At 49.6% G+C, this 20958-nt stretch overlaps 1 protein-coding gene across 1 annotated transcript; it reads left to right on the top strand.

The window, feature by feature from the left end:
• Positions 1-3331: 3331 nt before the first annotated feature.
• Positions 3332-19531, top strand: LOC149333605 (BTB/POZ domain-containing protein 2-like). The gene is made up of 5 exons (XM_089556086.1): positions 3332-3469; positions 5537-5575; positions 15370-15593; positions 17711-18019; positions 19166-19531. Exons 1-5 carry the CDS (start codon positions 3350-3352, stop codon positions 19449-19451), a joined length of 978 nt encoding a protein of 325 aa, XP_089412212.1. The 5' UTR covers positions 3332-3349; the 3' UTR covers positions 19452-19531.
• Positions 19532-20958: the final 1427 nt, after the last annotated feature.

Raw genomic sequence — 20958 nt, 5'->3', positions numbered from 1 at the left:
CCATGCTGCGCAACTGTATTTGCAGACAAAAGGACTATCCCCTTGACAAACTCGTGGCAAAGCTGGAGGCCACAAGCTTTTCCTCAAAGAGGAACGTGGTCGCCTAGTCCACGATGCTATTGAGCCGGCGCTCATAAAATCAAATGAACTCGGAATTGCAGTTGAAAGACGCTCCAGGTTAAAGAACAGGATGGCAGGTGAACAAGCAAAAGATTCAGGACTTTCATTGCAGGAAGAAAATACGAGGGCGATGCTGGAGTGCATTAGATGTTATGCCGAGCTGCGCGTAAGATCAAAAGCGATTCTAGAGCTGGCAACTTCTTTTCAACCTCTTGAAGCGAAAGGTCATCTTTATTCAACTAAGGAAGAACTCAAAGTTTCTATTCCGAAACTAGCAACACCATTCTAGGACAAGAGGAGTGTTTCCAAGCTGAAAGAAATCAAAACCTAAATGGAATCATTCATGGGTCAGTTATAGGCTTTCCGATCTTGCATTATTATCGACTGAAAGCGAACTGGCAAAACGCACAAATTTTGAACAAGTGATCAGCAACTCTGCAGTTCTCAAGGACAGAAAATGAAAATTTTTATCCAGTTTTCATTTTTGTTTGAAACTCTTTGCTGGTATGCCCACTTTTAAAATACCCCTGTTATTTTCGTTATCAGTCACCGGAAGAAAAGTGGCTCCTAAGCGTTCGCCCTTTTGTGGGTTCTTGGTCGTTTAACGGATGCGTCGAGTGATATATGCTGGCATGTTTCGTATGTGCGACAGAGTTAATTATTTGTTCGCTGTGACCTTTGCAAGTTTCTTGTTTTTTGATATATATAACAACCTTGTTTGACGGGTTGTTTGTTTCTTGACTTCAGTTCCTTGCTGTGCGTTCGAATTTTCCCTCGGGCTATAGATTTGTCTCTTTAGTTCTCATTTCTCATCCCTATTCATATCCCTGCGTGCGTGGTATTAATGTCAATGGTCTGACAATGTTTTTGCTCGCTATTCGTTTACTCTTAGTCATTCCTGCGGCTATAAGTGCAGTCGTTTTGTGCACGTCAAAAACTTCCATTATTTCTTACGCTCAGGTGGAGCAACCTGCGGAAGAAACACGAACCCAAGTAGGAGTCAGGGCACAGGATGGCGCTCCTGCTTGTTCTCACATTACCTTCGCTGGTTTCGCTCTGTCAGAGGTATGCGAAATGGCCCGCACTGCCGCTCTGTTATAGCCCTTCCGGCATCTGCCACTTCACTCCTTTTTAGCTATATTCGTGCGCATACGGCTACAAGTTATTGTACACGCCCAATGTTTACTATCGCGAGGCTCCTGTATTCTTACGATCTCATTCTGGACATTCCCCTGTCCAAAACCGCTTGCTCTTGTTGATTTCATTGCAATTCACTTTTTTGAAATAATAAAACGGCACGCGTTTGATTTTCTGTCGGTTTCGCGCTTCTCATATATAGTTTTGCTGAATTATCTCTCGTGGGGCACGTTCGCTAGGTCTAGGTGTTAAATAAGAAATAGAAAAAAATGTCTTCGCCTGCACTAAGTACTTGGGTGCAGAATGAACTGGACTTGAAAGCAAGCCATGAGGACATAAAAAGTGGTGATTTGGTGCTAGACAGGCGGCGGGTAGGAGGGGGTGTCGCGCAGCGCCTCCGCACCGGTTCAGTCCTACACGTGTGCGGAAACCTTCTATGCAGGTAATCGAACGCGACTGGAATTTTATCACAAAACTGCATGCTGCTTGATTCTCACCTGGCTCTTTATATATACATGAAAAGGCGATAACCTCCGTGGTGCTCCTCAGGGTAGGAGAGGCTCAACCATGGAGGAAGAAAAACTAGGAGGGAGCATGACGTCACAATCTTGAAGCCTAGTCATAAAACATATAATGGAAAGAATCATGGGAAATAGGCCCTCACGTGAAAAGGCAGTGGTAGCTCTTAGCCGGATTTCGGTTTCGGTTTCGCTCTCTCGCTGTACGAGCAACTGCGCGACCATCTGCTTGTGTTAACTGACGGCTCCGTGGTGAGCGCAAACTGCTCGCTCGCCGCAGCGGCCACCGACCCCGAGCGACGCATGCGCTGACTGCGGCGCAGTGGAGATATTGGAGCACATGCTCCTTCGCTGTGCCGCTTCTGCAGTGCCGCGTCGCGAGATTCTCGCGGCCTGCAGGGCGCTGGGAATCATCCCGGACAGTCTCGAAGCGCTCCTGTGGCCGCCCGGCAGTGCGCGCACCCGTGACAGAACAATGGTGAGCCTCTGTGCGTTCATCGAGCAGGCGGGCTTGACTTCCCGCTTGCTCTTCGCCAAGTGAACCCGTGACACGATCGCTCCGTGGGTGCTACCTCGGACGGTATACGCGGCCGGGCGCCCCACCCCGGCCGCTAGTGCAGTGTTCCGCGCGCGCGATTTGTCCGAGACAGGACGCTACAAGCGCGCGGCTATACTATTTACTTCTTTTTGTAAGTGATTGTGCGCAGTGGCCGGGAGACCCCGCGCAGGGGCAGACGTAAAGCCGCCGGCACTCTCACTCGACAGCGAGAGAGAGAGAAATATTTCACGTCGGAACCGCGTATGTGCGCGAGCGTATTCGGCACGACTTGTGCCGGGCCCAGGGGCGGGCCGAAGTCCGTCTGAGAAATAGAATCTTGCGCAGCGCGCCGGAGCGCTCGTTAAACACGTCCGTCCGCCGTGAGTGCTCTGGAAGCCACTGCGCCCTTTTTTAGAGGCTCGTTTCTTCGCCTACTCTCGAGTTCTCCGCTTATAGCATGCGCTGAAATAAACGCTCCGTATGTGTGTATAACGACGAAAAGAATTCCTCTCCATTCTCTTTATGAACCATAGTTGAACAGTGGCGAGGTCGCGGCCGCACCCTTTGATGAAAAGTTTACCTGCAGTTTTCTATAGTGCACCCAAAAACTCAAGAGTGTAATCAACAGAAGTGTTGAGACGCGGAGCCTTCAGACAATCTCGAGCTCGGTACGCATTCCGCCAAAGCTGCAACACAGGCGCTGCGCATGGAGGAAGGAAAGAACTGCATGGGCGCTGCGCTTCTGCGCAACATCGGAGCACGGACGTTCACTAAAAAGCACCGCTGGTTGCCAGTCTGGTAACTGTGGAGGGCCTATTTCCCAAGAGTCAGTGCGCAAAAGGGCCCTCGGCAGCGGCGTCAGAGGAGGATAGCTTGCAGAGGCTGAGCGCACTCTCTCCTAGTTTTTTTTTACCTCCATGGGCTCAACGTTCTCTCCCAACGCTCTCTACCATCCTTGCCGCGCTGCCGTACCCTGGACAGCTAGCGCCACCTCTTCACCGTCGTGTGAACTTACATTGCCCATGCTGTCTGAAAGATGTGCCGCCGCAAAGTTTCGTTTCGTGAGTGCCTTGGAAGTTGGAGTACACGTTTTGAAAACCAGTGCGTAGGAACCCCGCGCCTCAGATCAACTTGCAGTGATACACGGACTGAATACGTGAGTGATGTGCACCTGTGCTTTTTTCCACTGCAGTGTGTTTATGACCCATCGGCGTGGCTGTCGTGCTTGCGCAGAAAAATGTCAGTAGTTGCGCGGATCTCGTGGTGTCGTTGTGGGCGATGGCGGAAAGAAAACTTCCCTCATGTGCTGGGCGCTGCATGTCAGATCTGATCGCCGCTGTGGCGTGCATCGGCGTTCCCCTCCACTTGGGATAATGTGATCTGCCCGGCATTGGCAATTCATGATCGTAGATTACGGCGCCAGCCCTGCGATATAACTGTGCAGCTCAGATTGGTGCAACTTAAATGCCAGCATTGAGGCTGGCTACTGAATTTGAAAGCGAACTCGTTAATTAAATCCATTACGTTGGTTCGGTGGATGTGCAGAACGTGGACGGGTGCAGTGCTGCCGTCGGCAGTGTCTCTCGTTTGTCTCTATCGGAAATGGCCCCGCTCGAAGCTTGGTACTTTCGCAGCGGGCATTTTCGCAGTGGGCTTCTCGCTCGTCGCTCGCGTAGTGCCGAGGCTTCTAGAGTTGAGAGGTTCAGAGTCCGAATGTGGGCGCGCCTCGTGGTGTGTCCACAGGAGAGGTCAAATATCCCGGGCCGCGGCGCAGCGTGTCTCTCAGTCATGGTACTCGTCGAATGAATCCATTTGCAGCTGCCAGAAGCATAAGCGGACTGTGCTGGTTAACCACGTTCGAGGATTGCCTTCATTGCCGACAGCAAATGCATGCAAAGAGGTCATAAGGAATGAAAACTGAGTATCGACTTTATGACTCCTGCAGCAACGTCTTCCTCCGGCTTACCCTGTCAAAACCTGAGGCGCTCCTCCCCTTGGAACCGGTGACCACTGAGCTCATGATCTTGTCTTCGTCTTCCTTTCTTTGTTCTCCGCCTTTATCTCGTGTGTTCGCCCCTATAGTCGGCGTTTGGTTGGTTGGTTTTATGGGGTCTAACGTCCCAAAGCGACTAAGGCTATGAGAGACGCCGTAGTGGAGGGCTCCGGAAATTTCGACCACCTGGGGTTCTTTAAAGTGCACTGACATCGCACAGTACACGGGCCTCTAGAATTTCTCCTCCAAAGATATTCAACCGCCGCGGCCGGAATCGAACCCGCGTCTTTCGTGTCAGCAGCCGAGCGCCATAACCACCGCGGCGGCCTTTGGCGTCCGGAGATAATGGGAGATGCTGTTGAGAGGTTTTTAATGCGAAAGACTTTATTGGCTCACACTCGCGGCCATGACCCTGTCCGTCCGTCCGTTACATCTGAAGTGAGTCATAGCAGTCATTACTAGTCTCTAGTCATTAACCAGTCATCAACTTAATAGTCACAACTAGTTAGTCTTTAACCAATCATGACTAGTCAGTCATTAACAAATTGTGGATAGTTAGTCTTCAACTAATTCGTCATGACTAGTTAGTCATGACCCATGACTAATTGCTTGGCTTGGATTGGATTGGCTAGTCATGACTAATGACCCATGACTAATTGCTTGGCTTGGATTGGCTAGTCATGACTAGCCAATCCAAGTCGCCCCATAGCCGCCTCTTGTGTGCCTAGGGCCGTCGTGTCATTAGCAGACAAGTTGCGTGGAAAAGCTTTTGCCTCGCACACTTCAGATCGTCGAAGTGCCTCTTGATTTTTTTTTAAACTGCGAGAGATACTTATGCGTGGTCTCTGCAGGTGGATTTAGCTGGATTTAGGATTTACCAAAGGAAACACGAAGGACAGGCATGATGACTGTGACAAGCGTCATCTGCATCCTCCTGTGCATCCTTCGTGTTCCCTTTGCGCTATTTTCCTCTGGAATAATTTATTCTAGCCCGTAGTCTGAGACATATTTTTATACTAAGTAAAACGAGTGGGAAAAAAAGTTGTTCAGCCCAGTTGCTCCGGACGACACCTGATTTGAAAGTGTATGCACATACCCTCTGTCCATGTATCCACCGGTGCTCTGTAGTCAGTTCATCCCGTGTGTGGACTATGTGGTAATGTTGTTGACTATCAGGTGTTTTCAATGGCAGTACTTTGGTTTCTCAATTTAAACTTTTCCATTTTTCAGGGCTCCGAAGATATGGCCGCAGCTGCTTTTCAACACAATGTGAGCATGATTTCATCTTATTTTGTCCACTACCTGTTTTATCAAACCAAAAGCTGGTGTCATATTAAGTAATTTTTTTCTTTCATGCTACTCCAGTTCTGGTTTACACAGCATCCATTCTATCTCGTACAAATCCATCCTTGTACCGTGTGCAAAGGGAAAGAAATTTGATTTTATTTGACATGATGGCTATGAAGCCAAAGTTTAGTTTACATGAAATAATACATAAGAAGTGACATATAGGTACTACTTTATCATTTTAATTCGCTACAAATTAATGCTGGCTTGCCCCAAGCTCCAAAGGATGAGCAGCTACAAGTTTTGTGGGCCTCACTTGAACTGAAATTTAACGCCTTAACAGCCGTTTGGCTGATGAAACCGAAAGTGAAGTAACATGAGGAAGGAAATTCGATTATAGTCATAATTCATACCAGCAATTTGTGTTTACTGATGTCTTGCGCATCATTATAATGCAAGACCGCTCAACTAAAGTTTGGGTTTTTTAACCCGCAGATTTTTCCTTCAGTAAACGTCGGCGACTTTCAGGCGCTGAAGGCGGATCATGTATGGCTGGCGCAACCTATAGCCTTTATAGTGTTTACATTCGTGCATGCGCATTATGTTTGCTATGTCCCTCAGTGTGATGCAGTGTGAAGCACATATGCATTTTCTGCACGAAATGTCTCAACCTGCAATGAATGTGCGCAGATGAAGACGAAGTTGGGCCGGAGTTTTGCAGCCATGTTAGCTACTACCTACATGAGAAGTGACACAGACTATGTCCTCTAGGCACCAGAGTGCTTTGTCAGCTTTCTCAGTAAAAACAAACGGTAGTGGAAGATTGTCTGTGCTTGATGGACATGGCAGGCATTCGGGATTAGAAAGAGCAGAGCAGGTTTGGAGGTGGAGGTATCGTTAGAGTGCAGAAAGCACAAGATGGGCCGAGGCTTGTTGTGGTTGCCATGCATGCTCTGCCACAGCCAGTGCCTCTGCTGTCTGGAGGATACACCAACTCCCGTCTTAATTATCTGAGCGCTCTGCATCCAGGGCCGCCCTCTGCAACGGCACGGTGGCATGCAGGTGAGTGCAATCTGTAGAAACTGGATGTGAGGAACAATTGAGAGATGAATAGTCCCACAACCTTCCTGGGTGTTAGGTTGGGTAACAAGTACTTGGCGGGGCTGCTGTAAGTTTAACGCACAGATAGTGAGGAGTCGCTGTTATGGAATACGCACTTGGGATAACGTAACGAACTCTTCTTGAAGCAGCTATCGCAGACCGAACGTGAGAGAACGTTCCTCCCTGGAGCCTCTCCCACCTCCTTGGCATGGCAGAGCAGGATGTTAACATTTAGTTGTGAGCCGACTTTGTCTCGCCTTACAAAATTCTTGATCCCCGGAAGCTTCAACACTGGGGCCTGAAGTGGTTGTACGAAACCGTATATCTTTCACATGTTTATTCTACATCTGTGGACAAAAGCAAGGGTCACTGCAATTCGGTCAATTAGCTGCAAGCCTTTGCAAAAGCCCGTGTCGAAATCAGGCTCTCAATTAGTGCGCCAGTTTCGCTACTGTAGCATTGCCTCTTGGCTACAGCAATACCAGAAGTCCTGTGCATTAACACTGTAATGCAGTTGAGTACAAAGCACTTCTCTGTCGATCTTGACTCTCCGTTTTCTCCAGGAGGAGTAAAGCTACTACCATGAAAGCAGCCCTTATGAAATGCGGGCCTTTTGTGGCTGTTGTGACCTGCCGAACTACTCTGTGAACTCGAGTTCATAGATTGCACGGAGCGTTTAATTTTCGTTGACAGACTCTGCAGATGTTAATTAAAAGGTTGCTGCAGGGGTAGATTTTCTGTTGTTTCTGATGTCTCGTTACTGTTTTGTGCTTCAAAACATAGCCAGAGCATTAGATGAATATGTAAACACAGAGGTATCAGCACGGTGGATTGCTTATATTTTCATAGTTTGAGCGCTGCGACGAAACGATCAGAGGTGCAGTTTTGTATGCCCAATATTACCGATGAAACAAAAACACTGGCCTCTGTACTCTGCCGCCTCGATACTGGCCAGCCTGATAGAGAGTATAGCCGCCTTCCTCTTTTCAAGTGTTTTTTCTCAGTGCTGGGTTGCAAGGTAAACATTTCTAGGTGGTTTATGTGGCTTTTTAATGCAGGATGCATTATACAACTCGTATCCTTCGCATTCGTGTTCCGTTTGTAGTGCAAACGGCTGAATTGCTGTATCCATATATGTTTTGAGAAATGGGTGTATATTGGCTTACACCATTTGAATGGTCTCGTTCAATGGCGTCTAATGGCAAAAGTTTCTTGAGTCTCGTTAAAGAATTTCGGGAGTTAATGCTCAGCGCGTATTGAAGGGTTCTCAAGCTTGTCGTAGTCTGAGGCAAAACTCTTTCCTAGAGTGACAGCATAACAGCAGGGTGGACACTTGGGGTAAAGTGGAGAGAGAGTGAAGACAGTTTAGTATCCACATGTCGCTGCGTACAGGCTGTCACCGAAGAGCCCAGAGTCAAGGCATTGTGGGGATAAGGGGTTGAATGAAATACAGTGCTCAGAACAGAAAAGGTGGCCTTGTGGTACAGGACCCGCCAAGCATTTGGGAGGTGCTGTGTTCAATCCCTACAGCCGCCAGGCACCCACCTGTTTCCTAAGGAGTACAGATCTCTTCTGGCGGTGGATTTCAGCTCATCTGAGGTAAAATTCTTTTTAGGAAAAGGGTCTCAGACCAAGCCGTTGCTTCGACGGGCAGTGCATTGTTCCCTCCGTCAAGCAGCTTCGCTTATCGTCAAAATTCCTGTTTTTGTGCTAAAGGCTTAAGCACGAGCTGTAAATAATGCCACTTTTTCTGCAGTTTCTAAAAGGGCAATAAAACTTGCCTTCTATTCCTTAGGAAGCACTAAACAATGTCAACCGGCAATGGCTGCAATATTTATCAAGATCAGTGTCACACTTAGAGATCAGCCCCGATAAAGCTGACGAAATGAGCCTCGTTTGAATTCCATATGCAATGAAACAAAGCACAAGCATACTCATGCAGAATTTCGCTTGCGTATTCAAGACAAATGGCTAGCCTGTAAAGGTTGTGATGAAATACCGAAATGTCAAAAGACCGCTGATTATATATAGATACGTGTGTCCCAACGGCAAAGTTGCTGCGACCAGTTAATAAGCGCAATGACAAAGCAAAGCAGGAACGTACATATTCTCGCCGGCTTCTATGAACTTGGTTAATCAAGACTAAGGAAATACGCTTTGCTTGGCTTTCTTAGAGTTTTCTGTCAGGTGGCAACCCAAGAGAAACTGGCCTATGGCCGATAATTAGTCGCTCACCGGCTTCGTGTTGGTAGCTGATGTGCTTGGCCAACTTGGCTCAGCCTGTGTTGGGCAATGGCAGACCAACTGCTGTGTCTGCCTGTGATTCGCAAAAGACAAACTACTGACCGCTGGCGAACGCCTGGCAATAGCTGGTCGCCAACGTGTAGGCAAGCAAACAGGCCGACACAGCACCACCAACCACTTCCAGTAAATTTTTAGGCAGTTACACGTAATTAGCTAAAGCACAGCCACTCATCAGAATGGTATGTATTGATCGTACGTGTAACAGCCGGCAGAACGTTGTTCAAATATATGATAGTATGACCTTCATGACACGTGCATGCCGCACAGTTGTGGCGCCTGAGAAAATCTAGTCTCATTACGTTAGCATAACGTTCGCAACAAAGATTGCAAAGTGGACTTTTAACTTTGTTCTAATAGAAGGTATTTGAAATGCAGTCCGCTCATTTGCATTTCTGATTTGTGTCATCACAGAATCACAACTGAATTAAATTTTATTCTTAATGTGCAAGAGCCGCAGGCTCCAACAGCAGGGTCTTTTATTTGGAGTGTATAAGCCCGTGAAAATGCTTTGTTGTGTGGATTTAGGCTCGACATGTTGGTGCAACATGAGATTTTCTAATTTACGTATGTCATTAGGCGTCAGGGTGACAGCGTGATAATATTACTATTGTAGGGGTGCGTTTATTAGGCGTCCTCAAGAGACCGAACCGCCGTGCAGGTTCTGGCAGCGTAGACGGGCGTAGCCAGCACCAAGAGAGCGGGGCAACTTCGTCGTCGTCAGGCGCAGCGTAGTGTCGGCGCATGGCGGTAGCGGAACCTGTCACAGTTGGCACACTACAGTTTCCCCCCGGTGAAAAGGAGCCATCCTGGCGTCTTAAGGGGAAGGAAGAACAGAGGGGTCGTAGTACGGCTTCAGTCGGTCGACGTGGACGGTTTCGCGGCCACGGCGACGCAAGTCCGCAGCGGGTGCAACAGGCTCAACAATATAATTGACCGGAGATGTTTGCTTGAGAACCCGGTAGGGACCATGATACCGATGTAGCAGTTTCCGCGAAAGGCCGGGAGTTGTGGGAGGCACCCAGAGCCACACAAGGGAGTCGGCAGGGTAGGAGGTAGAGGCCGCGGAAGTGTCGCGGTCATGTTTTTGCTGCCACTGGGTCTGCGTGGTAAACGAGCGAGCAAGCTGGCGGCATTCTTCGGCGTACCTGGCAGCGTCGGACAGTGGCGTGGACTCGGAAATGTCGGGTTGGTAGCGAAGAAGAGTATCCATCGTGCAGGGGGGCTCGCGGCCGTACAGAAGAAAGAAGGGAGAGAATCCAGTGGTGGTTTGTGTCGCAGTGTTATATGCGTAGGTGACGAAGGGAAGAACTTGGTCCCAGTTGGAGTGGTTGGCGTCGACGTACATGGACAGCATGTCACTGAGGGTTCGGTTGAAAGGCTCGGTCAGGCCGTTGGTCTGAGGGTGGTAAGACGAAGCGGTTCGATGGATAATGCGGCATTCCTTGAGGAGGGCCTCAAGAGCGTCAGACAGGAATACGCGTCCACAGTCGATGAGCAGTTCTTGAGGAGCACCATGGCGAAGAATCAGGTTCTTTAGAAGAAAGGAAGCCACGTCGCGGGCGGAGGCAGATGGTAATGGAGACGTTTCAGCATAACGTGTGAGATGATCCACGGCCACGATAATCCAGCGGTGACCAGCGGGAGTGGGAGGGAGGGGGCCGTAGAGGTCTATGCCAACGCGGTCAAACGGGCGGGCAGGGCAGGGTAACGGCTGCAGTGGAGCAGGCGAGGTGTGAGGCGGACATTTACGCCGTTGACAGGATGAGCAAGATCGCACAAAGTGGCGAACAAAGCGGTACATGCCACGCCAGTAGAATCGGAGACGCAGACGCGTATAGGTTTTCAACACGCCGCCGTGTGCACACTGGGGGTCCGCATGGAAAGCGGCGCAAATGTCGGTGCGTAGATGGCGGGGGATCACTAGGAGCCATTTGCGTCCGTCGAACAGGTAATTGCGACGATAGAGGAGACCGTCCCGAATAGAAAAGTGACGGGCTTGACGTAAGAGGGAACGGGACGAATTATCAGTCGTAGGACTCGAAAGGAAGTTAATAAGAGTGGCGATCCAAGGGTCTTTCCGCTGCTCGGTGGACATGTCGGCAGTGGCAAGCGAGGACAAGTCGTAAGCAGACACAGGAGCAGGCGATGAAGCACTACGTAGCGGCGAGCGGGAAAGAGCGTCCGCGTCATTATGCTTGATGCCAGAGCGGTAAATGACATGAATGTCATACTCCTGCAATCGCAGAGCCCAGCGAGCTAGGCGGCCTGACGGGTCTTTGAGAGAGGCCAGCCAGCACAGGGCATGGTGGTCGGTTACTATACAGAACGGGCGACCGTAGACATAGGGACGAAATTTTCCAATAGCCCAAATGATGGCCAAACATTCTCGTTCGGTAACAGAATAGTTGGCCTCCGCTTTGCTCAAGGTCCGACTGGCGTAGGCGACCACATATTCACGGAAGCCAGGTTCGCGTTGAGTGAGAACGGCACCCAGTCCAATACCGCTGGCGTCAGTGTGGATCTCAGTAGGCGCAGTCGGGTCAAAGTGGCGCAGGATGGGAGGCGAAACCAAAAGGCGGCGCAAAGTGTCGAAGGCGTCATCGCAAGCAGGCGTCCAAGCGGAGAGGTTGGAGCTGCCTGCGAGTAGCTGGGTCAGAGGAGCGATGATCGTGGCGAAATTCAAGGTGAAGCGACGGAAGTAAGAGCAAAGGCCAACGAAGCTACGGAGCTGCTTCAGTGAGGTGGGCTTCGGAAATTCGGCAACTGCACGAAGTTTGGCGGGGTCCGGAAGAATGCCGTCTTTAGAGACTACATGTCCTAAAATGGTGAGTTGTCGGGCAGCAAAGCGGCACTTTTTCAAATTCATCTGGAGCCCAGCGTCAGTAAGACAAGTCAGAACGCGCTCGAGGCGGATGAGATGAGAAGAAAAGTCCGCAGAAAAGACGACGATGTCATCGAGATAGCAAAGACAACTCTCCCACTTGAGTCCACTAAGGATAGTGTCCATCAGGCGTTCGAAAGTTGCCGGGGCGTTGCAAAGGCCAAACGGCATGACGTTGAACTCATATAAGCCGTCAGGTGTTATGAAGGCAGTTTTTGAGCGATCAGCGTCAGCCATGGGCACCTGCCAGTAGCCTGACCTCAAATCCAGCGAGGAGAAATACTCAGCTCCCTGCAAGCAGTCCATGGCGTCATCGATTCGTGGCAGGGGATAGACGTCCTTGCGTGTGATGTTGTTGAGCCGGCGGTAATCAACACAGAACCTGATGGAACCATCTTTCTTTTTTACGAACACAACAGGAGACGCCCAGGGACTGTGGGAGGGCTGTATGACACCCCGACGGAGCATGTCGTCCACGTGATCAGAAATGACGCGGCGCTCAGAAGCCGAGACACGATAGGGGCGCTGGCGAAGAGGGGCGTGTGTACCGGTGTCGATGGTGTGCGCAACGACAGACGTACGGCCCAAGGCAGTCTGAGGAAGATCGAAAGAAGAACTGAAGCGCTGGAGGAGGGCGACGAGTTGATCACGTAGCGCGGGTGGAAGGTCGGCGTCAATGGCACGGTGGAAGACATCGGAGGGCGGTGGATCATTCTGAACATCACAAGAGCTGAGCACATCGACATCGAAGGAAGCGGTGGTATCGAGAATAGGGTAGGGAAGGCAGGAATCAAGTTCTTCAATACGCCCGAGGCATTCACCTCGGAGCACTGCTGACGGGCACGAAGATGGGTTCGAGACGTAAATTGCACTTTGTCCATGGTCGATCGTCAGAACAGCAAAGGGAAGCAGGAGGCAGGGATGGCGGGAAGCGGTTTCGGAAGGCGTGAAGAAAACAGTTGAATGAGGGACGCCGACACAGGAGAGCGGCACGAGGGCAGCAGAAAACGGAGGAATGTCGGTATCAGTCGCGACCACAAGTTTGGCAGACTGCGTAGGTACGTCGCAAAAGGGAGCGACACACGGCGGAGAAAAGGCGATTTCAGCTCGAGGGCAGTCAATAACGGCACGATGAGTCGAAAGGAAGTCACATCCCAGGATGATGTCGTGTGAACAGTGAGACAGCACAATAAACTCGATGGTGTACAAAACATCTTGAATGAGGACACGGGCCGTACATGCGGCTGATGGATGAATGCGCTGTGATGAGGCGGTGCGAAGCGAAAAGTCAGAAATTGGGGTAGTCACTTTGCGGAGTCGGCGGCAGAGAGCTTCACTTATGACAGATACTGCAGCGCCCGTGTCGACGAGGGCGAGAACCTTGGCACCTTCCACGAACACTACGATTACATTAGCAGGACGACACGGAGGACTTGAGGAGTTCGAAACAAGCGCAGTTCTTGCCCCCGGAACTGCGGCTGTTAGTTTCCCTCAAGCGCGGAGCTAGAACGTCGCAGCATCGGAGAAGGGGAACGGCGTCGAGGGGAAGGCGATCGGCGAGTGGTGTAAATTTGGCTATCAGGGGAAACAAAGGGGGGACCAGGTGGCCTTCTCGGCGAGGATAGTTCGGCATCGTACGGGTAGGAGCGCAGGTCAGGTCGAGAAGGCGGAAGGCGCTGGCGGCAAAGCCGCGCGACATGGCCGGGCAGACCACAGGCGTAACAGATGGGTCGGTTGTCCGCAGTACGCCAGGTATTGGTAGGATGTGCGCGAACCCTTGAAAACGGAGCTTGAGACGGGGGCTCAGACGGCGGCGGAGGACGGAAAGAAGGGGCGGCCTGGTAGGAATCGGTTGCCGGCGTATGTCGTGGCCTGGACACCGCTTGGGCGTACGTCAGGGGTGCTGTCACAGGCGTGGGCACAGGGCTGGACGGTAGCAGATCAGCGACTTGGTCTTGCACGACACGGCGAATGGTAGGAGCCAAAGACGGGGTCGAGTCAGGAACTTGGCGGGCGGGGTCTTGAAAATGGGATATGAGGGACAGCTGGCGAGCGACCTCTTCACGAACGAAGGCTTTGATGTGGTTGAGAAGAGGGGAGTCCTCAGGAGTAGTACCGCCCAGGGCCAGAGTGGAGAGGGCTTCGTCGCAGACACCGGCACGCCGTGTAGAAGCGCGCTGCTTGCGGAGCCGTCGTAGCTCTGGCAAAGCTTAATGACCTCACTGACGGTGGTGGGATTTTTCGCGAGGAGCATCTGAAATGCGTCGTCAGCGATGCCTTTGAGGATATGGTGGATCTTGTCCGCTTCTGGCATGGCGGCGTTGACACGTTTGCAGAGGTCAACGATGTCCTCAATGTAACTTGTGAAGGTCTCGTCGGTGTGTTGAGCGCTGTCCCGTAAGCGCTGTTCGGCACGGAGCTTGCGCACCGCAGGGCGGCCGAACACTTCCGCAAAGCTCTTCTTAAATACGGGCCAAGTGGGTAGGTCCGCCTCATGGTTTCGAAACCAGAGGTTCGCCACGTCCGTGAGATAAAAGATGACGTTACTCAGCTTGATAGTGTCATCCCACTTGTTATAGCTGCTCACTCGCTCATACGATGACAACCAGTCGTCAACATCTTGGTCGGCAGTCCCACTGAAGAGGGCAGGGTCACGCTGCCGGATGGCGCCAGAGCAAATGACGGTGGTTGAACTGGCCGCCGGTGTTGGGGCAGTCTCATCTGGCATGGTTGACACAGGCGGCAGCGTACGGCTCCGGAGTTCCAGGTTGGTAGGGGACGAACTCAGCACCTCCACCAATTGTAGGGGTGCGTTTATTAGGCGTCCTCAAGAGACCGAACCGCCGTGCAGGATCTGGCAGCGTAGACGGGCGTAGCCAGCACCAAGAGAGCGGGGCAACTTCGTCGTCGTCAGGCGCAGCGTAGTGTCGGCGCATGGCGGTAGCGGAACCTGTCACAGTTGGCACACTACACTATAAAGATTTCACCTGCTGCAAACTCCTGATATGTCGGCACTAGGCCAAACAACTACTACATGGTTATAAGCTGCTGGCCGTTCTTTTTCATGTCTAAATTACAAAAAGTGCAAATTATGCTTTGTGAATGTTTTTCATGCATTTTCTACAGCTGCCATTCAAGTGTACTCTCTGGTATATAAGGTTATTTATCATTAGGCCATCGTAGGGCTAAGCATCTCCCGGCTTAGGCAAGCAGGGATCAGCCAGTGGAGGGCAAATTTCAATCCCCGACCATGGGCCGAGATCGTTTGGCGAGCTCGGGCAATGGACGGTCTGGTAGGCTCCTGGAGATGGGCCATCAACGGGCAATGCAAGCTTTTAACATTGGGAATATCCGCACCATGTGTTAGGCCCTGAAACTTCATATTCTGTGGATAATTACTCAGTGCAGCAGCTTTATCTCCATCTGACTTCTATTTCATGCTCTCTCAGTGCACTCACGCCCTTCTATATCTTACGACATCCGGTTGCAGATCGACCTAGAGGCCTCTCTCGACAGCGGTCGCCTGACCAACGTCGAGTTCAAGGTTCGCTCGGCTTTGTTTCCCGATGTTCCCGAACGCAAATTTCGTGCCCACAAGCGGCTTCTCGCCCTGAGGAGCGAGGTGTTCGAGGCCATGTTCTTTGGCGACCTGGCCGAAGGGGATGTCGTCATCATAACGGACGTCCACCCAAAGGGCTTCGAGATCATGCTCAGGTGAGGGGCACTAAGGCACAACCTTCTTCCTCTTGGGCGGCGCCTTCTTGAGTAGCGCACATGCCTGGAAGACGGATTCCATTTCTTTGGGGCGTTCGTCTTTCGTTAATAAATAGATCTAAAATGCACTTCAGTATTTCCCGTGAAGCTTCTGCGTGTCGACTATCCTTTAAGCGAAGTAGGATGGTGCCTGCATACACTAGTGTCAGACGGTGATGTCCCGAAGATGCGGCAGCCCTGGCGCCAGCAGTGACTTTCGTTGTGTTGGCAAAAGGCTGCACCATGTGCCTTGGGTATGGCACATTTGCACATTTGTGAACGTATTTGGCAATGTTCCAATGAGTTGTGGTGCGGGTGGTTGAAACCCGAGGCTGAAAAATGTTTGCAGCATAAGTTTCCACTAGTTTATTGCAGTTATACATGGGGCTCATAGCAATTGGCAGCGGCCGTGGAACGGGACAAGTGCGGCGACAACTTGACTCTGCGGCTAGTATCGCATTTCTGCATCTAAATATGATAGTTTGTGTCTCTTAATCTACATGGTTGCTCTTCAGTCGTGCAGCGAACAGGGGAAGAATCAACGCCTGCAACTTGTTCGCGTTCTGTATATCTCTCTTTACAAGAAGTTTAGACGTGATATTGAGTGTGCGTGTGATGATAAGCTGAATGCAAGGGGCCGTTTTCAGGTATGCCAATCACCGTGACTATGTTTCGAGAATCTCTTTGTGCAAAAAGAATGCAAACCAGCTAATACCGGTCACATACAGCACTCATAGCGAAAATTTTGAAATTTGAGGGAACGCTGTACTCTGGTAGCAGTAAGTACGATTAGTATTATTTCTCTATTTTCTCTTTTACTGGCTTCAATAAGTGTGTTTTTTCAACATCTGTCCTAGAAAACGATGAAACGTCGCTATAGGATATTGGGAAAGTCACGCAGTGTTATTTAATTCCCATGTTACACGAATTTTATCATTGCAGGCAGATGAGAGCCTGGCAGAAGCAGAAAATACCAGACTAAAAGTCACTCTGATCAATTGTAATAAGGTACGCACATGAATGTAAATTTTAAAATTAGCCGAATGACTTGAAATATCCTGTGAACAGGTTGAAAAAGTGCTCAACTACTCTCCGGGCATGAACAGAAAATGTTTCTAACCACAAGCAATGCCAAGCTTTGAAATATTCGCATACGTGTTGGGTTCCTAAGCCAGCGTTGCTTGGTGCATGCATAGGTATGCCGCGTTGTTCCCAACACCCGAGTTGCTGCCAGCCGCAGCACCATACCTTTGTTCACAGACATGACGCTTGTCTGTACTTTTATTTTCCCTCCTCTGGTCGTCTACAAGTGAATCTGTTAGCCACTTTAGATCTAGAAAATGACAGAATTTTTTTTGTCATGGGATCTTTGCTATCAAGAAAAATTTCTCAGTCAGCTCGGGGATGGTCGGTGGTGTGGTATGTTATTCCTCCAGTGCCCGGCCAACAAGTGCAGTCAAGAGAATTGGGGGAGGGATTGAGCTTGGTTCTTTTTTTTTGAGGGGTTTGGTGGAGGAGGAAAGTGAGGCCTTGTATATACGTGCCTGTTGCTGGTAGTAGTTTAAATGTTGAGAAAATATAGAATAAATAAAAACCCTAAGGCTGGTGATGCCTGTCACCACCTTATTTCAAAGGTAATGCTGTTAAGGTACGAACACACTAGCGGCAAAGCGCGCGGCATGCCGCTGGCGGCGCCACCGCCGCCGCGAAAGGGACGGCCACACTCGGCGGCAAAGAGTCGCTGCCGCGCAAAGCTCCCTTCGTAACAAACCGGTCTAGGTCCGCGATTGTGCAGGAGCGAGCGCGGCACCGCCGCCGCCGCTGCCATGTAACTTTAGTAGGAGCCAAGAGGTGGCGACACAGACGCTCCCCACGTGACAAAGCCGGGCACCCCTCACTGGTCTCCGCGGCACGCGGCAAGCCGCCGAAAATGGCTCCTCGACCCATTCGCTGGGCGGCAGATCAAACCGCCGCCGCGGCAGGTTTAGCGGCAAGCGGCATGCCGCCGCCGGCGTGCCGTGCGCGCTTTGCCGCCAGTGTGTCCGTACCTTTATCATTCATCCATGCATATGATGCAGGTACCTCTACTCTGGCTGTGCCCGCATCAGCACTGTACTGGACGCACTGCACGCCCGAGCAGCGGCAAGGAAGTACATCATAGTCTCGCTAAGGAATGGATGCACCGAGTATATACGCAAAAACCTGGTTCCTTCAAACCTCTTCTCCTACCTTGACTACTATAGCCTGACCGGTGAACCGGACAGGGATGCCTACGTTCCAGTGGTACTGAAGTCGTGGTCGCAGTCGCTGGCACTTCAGGCGTTGTCTCTCAAAGAACTCGCCCAAGCAGAAGAGCACATCTTCCACTTCATACTTGACAACATTAGGTATGTCCAGCCCCGACAGGATTTATAAAGATGCAGCATACAGATCAATGGTAAGGCCGCACTGGGAATGTGCAACCCCAGTGTGGCATCAGTACTAGCAGTGCCTCCCTGATAAGATAAAACAGAATCTGAAACTGCGCAGTCGGATTTACTACAGCCATGTATTTATAAGTGAAAGAAAGAAACACATTGGAATGGAACGATTCCGCAGAAGGCGTCTGGAGCAAGGGCTCGAACTGATTGCAATAATTCGGAAGGCATTGACAACCAGAATTACTCTAAAGCACCCACTTTGTCTCAAACAGAAGAGAGCACTGTTTTAAAACACGAGAAATGAACTCCAGACTAAATTAATGAAGTACTATTTTATTGCATGTACAGACTGTGAGTGTTATGAGTTGCTATCTGATGTGTTGTCTAGATCAACACTGTGTTATTACATTCACCAAGGAATTGTAAATGTACAGTTCTTTAATACTGCTCACGGTAATGAGAAAGCACTGTTCTTCATATTTTTGTTACTTATTTGTTGACTCTTCTTGTTGCTTTGCTCCCGTTGTCCCTTTTCCACGCTTTTTTTTCTGTTTTTCATAGCTAGGCCCATTCATTTTATTGTCATTATTGTTATTAGTATCCCATACCACTTTCCTGCTATACAACTGCTGCGCCCCTGGGCTTTCTCTAAATTAGCAAATTTATCTCAGGGCCAGGACTGTTGATAAGCCTGCAGGAGATTGTCGTGACTCACCAGAGCCTTTAATAATTCATGGTAACCTTGTCATACTCGCAGCATTGTTTTTCATATAAGCTTCGTCGGCAGGCTATATGAGAAATTCCATTGATTATTTCGCAATCCAGTTGCCCATCTAGCGGTCGCGCATCGTCTGTTGCGTAGACAGCGGAGAGCACTCGGAAGCTACAGGAGTAAAAGGCATGTCGTACAAAGGCTACTTTTTTAATTCTTGGAGAGCCGGGGCCTTCTAGGTTCATGCTATGCCAGTAATATTTCGTCTACACTGTGAGACGCAGGTGCATCAACTGTTTACATGTTCACTGTAAGGCTAATCGTCCCACGGTCTCCTTGTCTACACACTGTGTTCTATAATGTTTTAACAGACCTCTTTCACTGCTTTTCTTGCCTTTTAGGCACGTTCGGGAGATCAAGATAGCCACAGCCGTCATGCGCTGGTCCAAGGAGCAGTGCGCCAAAAGCCACGGCTCGGATTCCCCGCTCCAGCTGAAAGATGTGATTCGTCCATTCTTTGCAAAGCTGCGCTTCCTGAACATGACCGCCGAGGAGTTCCTGACAGGGCCGGTCGCCTGGGGCATTGTGAACAACAAAGAGGCTATGTGCGTTCTGCGGAACATCGCGTCCAAGGGGGCGGTGCCGCTTCCTTCGGGATTTTGCGCTTCCACGCAGAGCCGCTATTAGTGTTTGGAGAACACACACTCGAGGTTTCCACAAAAGGTGCGCATAAGGCGTGAGGTTGCACGGATTACCCTTCCACCCAGCATTCACCCCAAGTGCTTTCAAAGGTTCGTCGCCACATGTAACGAAAAAGAATTTTGAAAATTGCTAAAAATAAAAAGAACATTAAGCTTACTAGAGTTTCAAATCAAAATGCCATGAGTATTTTATGGTCTGAGTATTGGGGAAGGCTTTCCCCTTTTATGTGTCAAATCTTATTCTGTGCAAGATGCAGGAGATATTTTAGCGTGTGTTTTGTTGGTAGTGTTCATTTTCGTAAAGGTACATGGGTTTGTAAAGATTGCTTCACACTACATTTTGTATTTTCTGCAAGTTTCAGTTTGAACAGTTTTCAAAGGTTTCTCGCCACATGGGGCATCGAAGAATAGCTTTGAAGATCATTAAAAATAAAATAGAAGGTTAAACTTGGTAGAATGTGAAGTCAATATGAAGTGAGTTTTTTTATGCCTTGAGCATTGTGGAAGGTTTTCCCCTTGTATGTGCCAAAGGTTATACCATGCAAGCTGCAGGAGATGTTTCAGTATGTGTATTGCCAATAGTGTTTGTTTTTATAAGAATACTCGGGTTTGTAAGGACTGTTTCATACTGTTTTGTATTTTATGCAAGTGTAAGTTTGAACAGGTCTGCAAAGCAACTGGAAGTATCTTTTTATTTTAATCACGCATCAAGCCCCGCAGGTAGAAGCCGTGTATGCCTCACTGATATCCCCTGGAGACAACCATCCCACACTGGAGCCGTGAAGCAGTCTTGTCATCTGAACGAGCAAGCGGTTGGCTTTGTTGCGTGTGTTGTTTGGTTTCCTTATTACGCACACAAATCGTGTAGTCAAAATGATGATCTCTGAACAGTATATTTGCTTGTATTTATCATGTCCAGAATAAAGAAATGCTATGTTCTTTTGATATGCCTAGTGTCAGCTATCCCCTTTCTTTGTATGTTTCTTCTTCTGCCACATTTCTGTCTTTTAGTGAATTTTTGTTTGCAGGTTGAACTGTTGGGTATTGTGCGCCAAATGCTTACATAGCTTCGCAAAAACCGGATATTGTGATGCGCAATAATTCTCCTGTGGTAAACTCTTTCCTGTTGCCGGCGCTTGCAGACTACTTCTGTGCTAAGCATTTGGCGCAATAGTACTAGATTTAAAGTTTAGAAGTTCACGTAACCATCCTTATTCACATAGAGGCAGAACCCAGTCTGAAACCTGAGAGTCGCTAGGATTTGTGTGTGAGTATTTGGCTATGTGTATTCGGGGAATAGGGGCTGCTTAAAAAACGAATGCTTTGCAGAGCATCCATGGCAGGGAGGAAAATCTGCGATGGTCAACTCAAGTCTAGTGCATTGGGGACAATACTCATTTAAAGTATCACGCTGGTATCATAAAACTTTTTTTTTCTGCTGGCGATTAGGTGCAAGAGGGCACGTTTCGGGCAGAGTAGTTTGATTTCAATTG

The sequence above is a fragment of the Amblyomma mixtum genome, chromosome 8 (assembly GCF_055824585.1).
Source record: "Amblyomma mixtum isolate Tamu chromosome 8, ASM5582458v1, whole genome shotgun sequence".
NCBI classification, from domain to species: Eukaryota; Metazoa; Arthropoda; class Arachnida; order Ixodida; family Ixodidae; genus Amblyomma; species Amblyomma mixtum.
The sequence above is the reverse complement of the archived record's forward strand: the minus strand, read 5'-3'. Positions and strand labels throughout refer to the sequence as shown.